The sequence below is a fragment of the Dermacentor silvarum genome, chromosome 8, assembly GCF_013339745.2.
Source record: "Dermacentor silvarum isolate Dsil-2018 chromosome 8, BIME_Dsil_1.4, whole genome shotgun sequence".
In the NCBI taxonomy this organism is placed as follows: Eukaryota; Metazoa; Arthropoda; class Arachnida; order Ixodida; family Ixodidae; genus Dermacentor; species Dermacentor silvarum.
Window position 1 is genome coordinate 18,065,462 of NC_051161.1, and position 9,810 is coordinate 18,075,271.

The 9,810-nt window shown below is 43.7% G+C and overlaps 2 protein-coding genes across 2 annotated transcripts; one reads left to right on the plus strand and one right to left on the minus strand.

Moving 5' to 3' along the window:
- Positions 1-323: 323 nt before the first annotated feature.
- On the minus strand, positions 324-2,594 carry LOC119460718 (mitochondrial potassium channel). The gene is made up of 4 exons (XM_037721781.2): positions 2,169-2,594; positions 1,876-2,022; positions 1,161-1,565; positions 324-1,129 (listed from the first exon to the last, which is right to left on the minus strand). The coding sequence occupies exons 1-4, from the start codon at positions 2,364-2,366 to the stop codon at positions 809-811; spliced, it is 1,071 nt and encodes a 356-aa protein (XP_037577709.1). The 5' UTR covers positions 2,367-2,594; the 3' UTR covers positions 324-808.
- A 207-nt stretch (positions 2,595-2,801) lies between these two features.
- On the plus strand, positions 2,802-5,523 carry LOC119460717 (pre-rRNA 2'-O-ribose RNA methyltransferase FTSJ3). The gene has a single exon (XM_037721780.2). It carries the CDS (start codon positions 2,879-2,881, stop codon positions 5,282-5,284), a length of 2,406 nt encoding a protein of 801 aa, XP_037577708.1. The 5' UTR covers positions 2,802-2,878; the 3' UTR covers positions 5,285-5,523.
- Positions 5,524-9,810: the final 4,287 nt, after the last annotated feature.

Genomic DNA, 9,810 nt, shown 5'->3' on the forward strand with positions numbered 1-9,810 from the left:
TAATAAGCTACAAACACATACAGCAATGTGTTCAGATAGCCAGGAACTATATAACAAAGTTCACAATATTTCTATGGCGAAACAATAGAATGATGCATTGCTGAAAATGCATATTCCTATGTTTATATGAATGGCAGAGGTTTACCTTTGCTACAGCGAGAAACTTGATGCTTTCAGAAGATGGTATTAATGATAAGCCAGAGATGATGCAAATCTGAATCATGATGTTTTAAGGTGAATAGAGCCACATACAGGCTGTTTGTGACGGTCAAAGCGTTTAGCTATGGTGATGCAAGTTGCAGCTAGTGAAAAGTGTCTTTACAGCAAGTGCACAAAGGTCAACATTTATTCAGGCAAAAGGGCAAAACAGGTAGCAAACAAGCAAAATTGTTCTCTTCAAATACGAGTTTTCATTTCATTTATTTTGTAAAGTCAATTGAATGTATTCATAATGTATATTTAAAAAATAAAAAAAAAGCCAGTGTGTGCGGAACTCCTACAGGGGCATCTGGAAGCAAATGCTAACAGCAGACTGAAGTGAAAGCACACCAAAGTAGTGCGGATTACCCACCTTGCTTCTGTGCTGCACACAATATTGCTCCCTGCAACTGAGGAAGTACATGACACCATACTTCGACAACTTACTGCTAACAGGAACTACATAGCTGAACACTAGAGGAATTTCATTTCTATCACAACTACTTAAAGCTTCACTGGTCCACTGAATCCATTTGCAGAATGAATTAAACAAGAACATGCAGCCAACAATGTGACGTCGCAATTCACTAAGGAAGGCAGTACTCGATCATCAGGAGCCCTTGAAGAAGGCCGCCAAAAGTGGAACAGTCACTGCAAGGGCGCCGTACACTAGCGCTACCATGGCAAGTGAGTTTATCTTCATCTTCCACTCCAACTGCCGCTGTGAGTCAGCCACTATGTCTCTGACGTCTTCACCAATGTACACTGCTGCTCTCCTGACATCTCCTTCAGCTTCTTCCAAAGCCCTGTCGGCAGCTAGCAGTGCTTTTATTTCTTTTGTCTCCCTCTCTAACAACTGCTGTTGCTGCTTCACCAGCACCACTACTTCCCGCATCTGAAGCTCGAGGTCCTGAATCGGCCACAACATTATCTCCGGCTTTGGTCATCATTACTGGTAGCACAGCTGCACTGGCTGCACGGTCCGTCGCAGCAACTATTGGTGCAGCACCAAGCAGCTCTCGGATGTCGGACACAAACTCCACAATCTGGTCCCTGTGTCGTTTGAACTCGTCCGAGAGGCTGTAGACCAAGCGTTGTACCTCGGGTTGGCTGGACGAACGTTCCACAAGGTCTCTGAGCTGGTTCAGGCGTATCCGGTTGTTGATGGTGGCCCCGATAATGCCTATGACAGCGCCGCAGACGGAACCAATGATGGACCAGTACTTGGTGCGCTCCCCCTGGGCACGCTCTTTCTCGTGGCTCTCCCGAAGTGCCAAGGAGAGAGAGGCGAAGTAATCCCGCTCTGCTTTCTCCAAGTTCTTGAACTGCTCAAGCAAGGAACGTTCTTCCTTGATGACGGCGTGCTCCTGCAAGAGTCAGTGCAACAAGTGCATGACAATCGTCAACTATATTGCATAGTCTGGACAGCATGATCTATCCTGTTGGTCATGCAGTTGGCTAGGTCGAGCTTCAACGTTATGTTATACTTAATGAGAGAGGAGCCTGATAACGATGTGGACAAAGTTTTTTAACATTGATAAATCCCCCCCCCCCCCCCCCAGAGGGAGCTTCTAGTTTTCAGTCTGAAGCTGAAATGAGGTTTCGTTCCTTGTAGTTTAGCACCTACACACATTTACGTGTAAAGCTACCAGTAATCTATAAAACACGCAGGCGTACCTGAGTTATGAGGGTAAGGTAGCGATCCTCTCCTCGGTGCGTCTTGTCAAGTTCTGCGTGGATTTCCTTCAGCTGGTTCTGAAGTTGTAAAATCCGTTGCTGCTTCTCTCGCCGTTGCTCTTGCGTCGTCACAAACTTTTGTTCAGCCTGGCAAGCAAAACGTGTACCAACATTATGGCATCGCGCACCGATGTGTAGTCAAATGTAGTAATGAAGCACACAATGCACAAGCGACGTAAAGATGGAAGTTTTGCTATGAAACAACTTTACCGATGGACTCGATCGTGCCTTACCTCCAACACCTTGGTTTGGGCTGCTTTTACTTCGGTAAGGCCGACGACATCTTCGTAAACACGAAATATACTGAACACTTTCGCTGCAAAAGGGTGAGTGTGTTGGCACCTTTCGGGCAAAAGTAGCGGCGAGTTTTGCATTGACAACAGAGGGCTGCACAACCTTTGCGAAATAGAACGAAATTTGATCGGCGACATTGTCAAGCAACCGAAAGTAGTAACAATAATTATGTTCCCCGCGGCAATCCTTTTTAAAGAGTAAGCTGGCAGCCGCTATGCGAGGGTCATCCCACGCGCTGTCTTTGTCCACTGTAAAGCCTACGTTACGTTGGTCTTGTCAGTTTAATATAGGAGGCTGTGGTTTAGCATGCACATGCAACCGGCCATGAGGTATTTGCTTTCCCACATAACACCAGAACGTCAATTCAGCTAAGCCGCTGCGTCGAACTCTGAGCAAAACGTGCAAGTAACGTATTTAATTGGCAATTATAATAAAAATAATATAAATATATATAAATAAATGTAAGGTAAAGAAAAGGTACCTAAGCAAGAAACAACAAAACATTAGTAAGTTCCAAAACTAGATTGACATATCCGACAAAGTCGATCTCGTATCCGACACCAGTCATGATGCAAGACACAAAACAAGACAAGAAGTTGTGTCGTCTTCGCGCACGTGGATGAGTGTCGCGTAACGTGTGCATTACAAAATGGGGAAGAAAACAAAGACAGGAAAGCAGCGCAAGGACAAGTTTTACCATTTGGCCAAAGAGACAGGCTTCCGGTCCAGAGCAGCGTTCAAGCTTATTCAACTAAACCGCAAGTTCGAGTTCCTGCAGAGGTCCCGTGTGTTGATCGATCTATGCGCAGCGCCCGGAGGATGGCTTCAAGTTGCTCAGAAGTATATGCCAGTGTCCAGCGTCATTATCGGTGTCGACCTGGTGCCCATAAGGCCAATCCCGAACGTCATCGCCATCCAGGATGACATTACGACGGGTAGCTGCCGCACGAAGCTCAAGAAGGAACTGAAGACCTGGAAGGCCGACATCGTTCTCAACGACGGTGCCCCGAACGTAGGTAAGAGCTGGGACCACGATGCCTACGGCCAAAATGTCCTCACTCTGCACGCCGTCAAGCTGGCTACAGAGTTCCTCAACAAGGGAGGCTGGTTCATCACCAAGGTGTTCCGTTCCAAGGACTACCAGGCGTTGATGTGGGTGCTGAAGAAGCTCTTCAAAAAGATTTCTGCAACCAAGCCGCAGGCGTCGCGTCACGAATCTGCAGAGATATTCGTTGTATGTCAATCGTACATTGCCCCCGACAAGATCGATCCGAGGTTTCTGGACCCGTCTCACCTTTTCAGCGATGTCGACACCGGAGAGGTAGCCAAGCTGAACCCGGCGCATCCCGAGAAGCAGAAGCCGAAAGCTGAGGGGTACCCCGAAAATGATTACACTTTATACCACAGGGTGCCTGTAATGGACTTTCTAAAATGTGAAAACCACCTAGAGGTGTTGGGTCAGTGCAGTGAGGTGGTGATAGATGATGATGAGGTGCTGGCACACCCGCTCACAACGCAGGAGATCAAAGAGTGTTGCAAGGACATCAAGGTTTTGGGCCGCGGAGACATAAAAAACTTGCTGACGTGGAGAAAGAAGCTGAAGGCATGGCTAGAAGAGAAGGAAAAAAAGGAAGGTGAAGAAACTGAAGAAGCAGGAATGGAAGAAGTCGAAGAAGAAACTGATGATGAGGAGCTTCAGCTGCTCAAGCATGCAGAGGAAGTAACAGCTGAACATGCCAGGGAGCTAAAGAAGAAAAAGAAGAAAGTGCTCAAGCAAAGGAATAAGCTTAGAGAGCGCATGAACTTGCAAATGGTCCTGAAGAATGATCAGGCTATTGTGGAAGAAGATTTGGATCTGTTCAAGCTGAAGGCTATCAAGAATGAAAAACAGTTGTCAAATGTAGATGAAGTCGACGTTGGCACGCTTGACCCTGTGCAACCACTTGAAGATGACGATGAGGACTTGGATCATCGGAGAAAGCTTGTTTCTTACAAGAAGAATGTCATGAATGAAGATTGGTATGCTGAGGAGGGTGAAGAAAATGGTGAAGACGATGATTCTGATGATGATGAGCACGAGGAATTGGAGTTTGAGAGTGATGCTGAAGAAAACGCAAATCACGATGAAGAAGAAGATAACGTGCCTGAGGATGATGAGAATCCCTTGCTTGTTGATGTGGCTTATGGCAGCCTTAAAAACAAGCGCAAAGAAATGGGAAAATTGTGGTTCGAAAAAGAAGCATTTGCAGACATCGATGATGAGAAGGAACTGCTGGAGTTGGAGATGATGTCCGAAGGAAAGGAAAAAAGTACATCAAAACCGTCAAAGGCATCAGCGGGCAAGCAAAAAGGCAGTGAATTGAAAAAATCGTCGAAAAAAGTCACATTTGCAGATGCTGTAGAGGTAGACGCAACAGACAAATGCGTGACCACATCAACTGGTGGTTCACAGAAGAAGAAAAGCGCAACAAAATCTAGCAGTGAGCCACCAAAAAAGAAACAAAAAAGAGTTAAGCTGGATCCAGAGGGCTTGGCTATAGGCACAATGATGATTAGGTCCCAGAAAGCAAAACGTGACATCATAGATGCCGGGTTTAACAGGTATGCTTTCAATGATGACAATCTGCCAAAGTGGTTTGTGGAGGAAGAACAGAAGCATAGCAAAAAGATGATGCCGGAGACTGCTGAAATGGTTGCCGAGTACAAAGCACAACTGAAAGCTGTCAATGCACGGCCCATCAAAAAGGTTGCAGAGGCTAAAGCTCGCAAGAAATTGCGCGCTGCTCGAAAGCTTGAGAAGGCTCGCAAGAGAGCTGAAACCATCACGGAAAAGCTAGACATGACAGATGCAGAAAAAGCACAGCAGATACGGCAGATTTACAAGAAGGTCCTTGGCAAGAAAGAGAATGACAAAGTAACATATTTAGTAGCCAAGAAAGCAACAGGGCGCAAAGTGCGGCGGCCACCTGGAGTTAAGGGCCGGTTTAAAGTTGTCGATCCACGCATGAAAAAGGACTTGAGAAAGAAAAAGGCAGAGATGAAGAAAAAGCGGTAGTTGTTGAGCTGCTTCACTGTACGAAGATGTCAAGTGGTGGGCTGTACAGGCAATGGGAAATGCTGATGTGTACTAAAGTGGGCATATGGACTGAACATTGTTATCATGAAGTCAGACTAGAACCTTGCCACTTAAACTGTGGTGTGTTCTTCTGTCCTAACTGTGACTGTTCATTATGGTGTTACCATTGTGCTATGAAGCAGAAATGTGTAAAAATAAACTTGCTATTTGTGCCTGAACATTGTAGAAAAACCTTACTCATTCTTGAAGCTATTGTTACAAATATTATTTTGGCAAAGTGTATTTTTCAGATATAACTTTCATATGTACACAAATATCAGAAAACTCACTGTGGCACACTGTAAGTAAGCTGCAGCGATGAACACCACACCATGCATTTCAAAATTTGGGATGCAGCATTCATTTGAAGAAGCACAATACCTACGGTACTTAAACAAATATATGAATAATGTACACCACTGTTGGCTGAATTTGTCCAGCAATTCTTGCAGCTATCCAAGAACGCTTCAGGCACCATATCATTTCTTATGCGTACAAAGTTTCTAGAAACCCTAGAAAATATGGCTTATTTTCCTGGCTGAGAGCTGATGCAGACTGTGCAGATGCTAGAAAGCAATTACGAGACCACTCTATTGCGTAGTCGCTCTAAATGAGCTCTATGGAGTACATAGCATTTGACATGTTTAAACTTTCGAGTGCAGTTCACATGAAACAAACATTGGTATGCTTTCCGTTTTAGTATGGTGATCTTGTCTAATACTTAGGGGGTGTGTGAGTAACCAATATTCGAAATTTCAAATACGAATTCCAAGTCTTTGCTAATATTTGTTCCTTTCGAATACTATAAGTGGCAATTCTTGCAGTCTACGGGGAGAAAGATTGATGCAAATGGAGACTCGTCTCAGTGGTTCTGGTGCAGGAGAACTGTGGTTGCAGTGTAGGCAATCCCGTTCCTGAAAAAATTACCAGCTGTTCAATAAGCATGTCTCGCCTGAGGCTACCTACAAATGCGCTGTCTCTATTTAGACAGAGCAATTCATTATATGGCCAGTTTCACCACGTTTAGTTTCCTTCAAAATGGTGTCCTGTGCTGTAGTAATGCCCTTGCCTCCTTCAATGATCACTTAACTACTACATGCATCAGGGATGGGTGCTGGTCCTTTCGTTTTGTTTTTTTTTTCTTTACTGTCGTCATTGTGTGCCGTATATGATCATACTTTCCTTTTTTTTTTTATTTGCAAGCTTCTCAGTTTACCTGACATGCAGTTAACGTTATTACACGTATCAAATAATGTAAACAGGCATTTTTTTGCCATACAAACTGTACGTAACTTTTCATTTCATTGTTGTTGTTTTTTAGAAATTGGGAATATTCAATACTCGAAGGTCGTTTCTCCCAAATATTCATATTCTATTAAACATTTTTGCTGTTCGAACACCCCTGCTATTACTTGGGTGAAATATTTCTTGTTAAATGACAAGGTAAATGACTCTGCTGACCTGTAGCACACAGTGATTTGAATGTAATCAAATGCTACAGAGCTTACATTATAGTATTTTGAAATGTTAGTAGCACGAGTGACACATCATGTCTGATTTTATACAAAGCACATTTGCAAGAAATGTTCAGAATCTTAGGTTGGGAAGAATTAGGTGGTATAAATCAGTTAAATAATCATCTGTGGTTTACAGGTGACGCTGTCTTGGTCATCAAGTAGGGAGACAGCCTGCACCTGAATAGGCAAATATGTATTGCATAGGCTTGAATGATGGAGATGACTTGCAACAAATGATTGGGGACCTTAACTAACGAAGCCTAAGAGTGGGTTTGAAGATTAGTACGCACAAGACTAAATTGATTTGCAGGAAGAACCAGTGAAACATACAAAGGACAAAAGAAAGGAATTCACACCACAACTGTGGTGTGAATTTCTTTCTCCTGTCCTTTGTCTTTTTGACAGGTTTTTCCTGTAAATGATGTACCAACTGGCCTGGATTTCGAATGTTCAATAGCCTGAACAAGAAGTCGCGATAAGCAATTTCTATAATCTGTAAAAGATCACATTTATCTAGGCGAATTAGCCTCAAGGAACCCGGGTGCTGAGAAGGAAATCTACAGAAGAATAAAAATGTGTTGAAGGCATAGCAAAGTCATGTCTGGCAGCGAACTGCTATCTTTGAAACGAAAAATACAATCATTGCAAACTGCTACTAACGTATGTGGCAGAAATGTGGTTAAAAAAGATGGTTGAGAAGAAGCAAAGACTGCGTAAAAAGTGATGGAACGAAAAATTATAGATGCAACATTAAGAGACAAAAAGACAGCGGTGTGGATTAGAGAACAAACGGGACTAGGTAGTTGATATTCTATTTGATATTAAGAGGAATAAATCGAGTTGGGCACACCTTGCAATGTGCGGAACAGATAACTGTTGGTCTAATAGAGTTCTAGAATGGGTACCAAAAAAACAAAAATGTAGTCAAGGCCGTCGGAAAACTACGTGGTGTGATGAAATTAGGTAGGAAATTTGCAGGCATCAGGTGGACTCGGCTAACACAAGACAGAAGTTGGAGGTGGCTGGGATAGGCCTTCGTCCTGCAGTGGATATAAAATAGGCTGCCTATGATTATGGCATAGCCTTGATGCAAAAGCAGAATCTTAAGTCTAGTTGGTGAGTGATGATGCAAAGCAGATGCGACAGGATGGATGTTGCATGTATTCAAACGTTGGTGCATGTCTTCATTGTCTGTGTCTGTTTTGCACTGTTGATTTCCTGAAGCTTGATGCTCATCCGAAGAAAATTAAATGATGATCAGCGATCAGGCAAAAAGAAGAGGTAGCAGTTGGCAGATATAAAACGGAAGCATGAAGCGAGTAAAGTTGTCTTGGACAAATAGTTGTGGCAGGCCTGCCCACGCTACAGATCCTCTGATATGCTGTTTATTAAATTTCAACAATGTGAGAGCCAGGCAAATGTAGGAATAGGAAACTGCCATAACAAAGGAAGAATTCTTTTAGAAGTGAAAAACGTCTTATGAAAGTTGGCCTTCAAGACTTTAAGGATCTTAAGTGATGTTCCCAGAGATATAAATCCATTATTGTGACAGACGGTCACATGCTTCTGATTTTTCCTTGCATTGGATGCTCAAGGTGCCATTTAGTCACAGGTTAAGAATGCAGCTGCAAGTGTACACTATCCGTCACCTGGGCTTGGGGATTGACAAAAGTAAACCAAGTAACATGCCCCCAGTGCTCAGCTCCTGTGGCAATGCCAGACGCTTGACACCTGCTTTGGTTGTGTCCTGGACGTGGGTGATCAGACTAAGCCAGGTGTACCTAAACACTACAGACATTGATAAGTTCACAGACGTTGCTGCAGTTGCTGTAAGATTCAGTTACAGAAGGTCTAATTTGATTTTCTTTTTTTTTTCCCTTATGCCTTGCAACAAATCATCCCCAAAATAAAAATCACCACTTTGGATTCTTCCTTCCCTTTCTCCTTAGCATACATGTCAAGCATTTGCCAAGCCTGCCTTTGCCTTGCTCAGGTGCTGTAGTGTCTTAAAGCTCTTTACCCTGCTAGGGGAGCTTTTTGTTTTACCAACTGTGAGTGATGCACATACATTTACATGAAGGAGTCAGCATTTAGCATTTGCACATTCTTTTCAGATTTCTGACTTCCAGCAATAAATAGAGGCCCAAAGCCTCTAACCTGATAAAAATAACGACAAGTGCCAGAGCACCCTAAACAACTTACGATAACACTTCTTTCTAGGACCAGTTCTGGTACCCAGGAGGAAGATTCATCAAGATGTCATGATACACTGGCTAGCTTTGTTTCTGGAATCCCTGCGACTATGATTCATGAGCGCAGCTAGAAAAAATAAATGCCGTGCTCTTGTTAGCTTTTTGATGAGCAATGTCGTAATACCTAGCCTTACTGCTAGACGACGGCAGAAAGTTTTGATCAGGGTCATGACGCGACAACGTTGACGACGCCGTCTGACATTTAGAGGCTCTTCCTGTACGTTCCGGTGCCATATGTAAGAGAACTATTTACTGAACTGCAAAAGGATTAAATGCAGCTGCATCCATTTTTTTTTTTTTGGCAGGAGCCTTTCTTGCATTCTTAACGGGGCGCTAAAAAAAATGAAGTAGCTGTTAAGTAAATTGCACTTCTGCAATACCAAAAAATCCACCCTTACCGAAAAAAAAAAGGCATGATAAGCCAGAAAAGACTAAAAAACAAAAGACTGCTGTGGCAACAACGCCCTGAATGAATAAGCTCCCCATGTCGTCATGGATTTGGATGGTGTCCTGCTCAGGCTTTCATTCATTCAAATAACTTTATTGAGTGCCCTGCGATTTGGTGGGGTGGGCCTAGACCCCGCCTAGGCTTGTTGGCTCTTGGCGGCTTCCTCGGCTCGCTGGACAGCCCAGAGTTGGTGCTGCAGGTCCGAGCTGAGCAACGCAGACTACCAGCGCGCGCGGAGGCTGTCGCTGT

Excerpts from the sequence above, each read along its gene's own strand:
- LOC119460718 (XM_037721781.2), bottom strand. The coding sequence starts at position 2,366 with ATGTCGCCGATCAAATTTCGTTCTATTTCGCAAAGGTTGTGCAGCCCT. Across the intron at positions 2,023-2,168 it reads CCCAAACCAAGGTGTTGGAG|GCTGAACAAAAGTTTGTGAC; the intron begins GTAAGGCACGAT and ends TTTGCTTGCCAG. Across the intron at positions 1,566-1,875 it reads ACCTTACCCTCATAACTCAG|GAGCACGCCGTCATCAAGGA; the intron begins GTACGCCTGCGT and ends TGACTCTTGCAG.
- LOC119460717 (XM_037721780.2), top strand. The coding sequence starts at position 2,879 with ATGGGGAAGAAAACAAAGACAGGAAAGCAGCGCAAGGACAAGTTTTAC.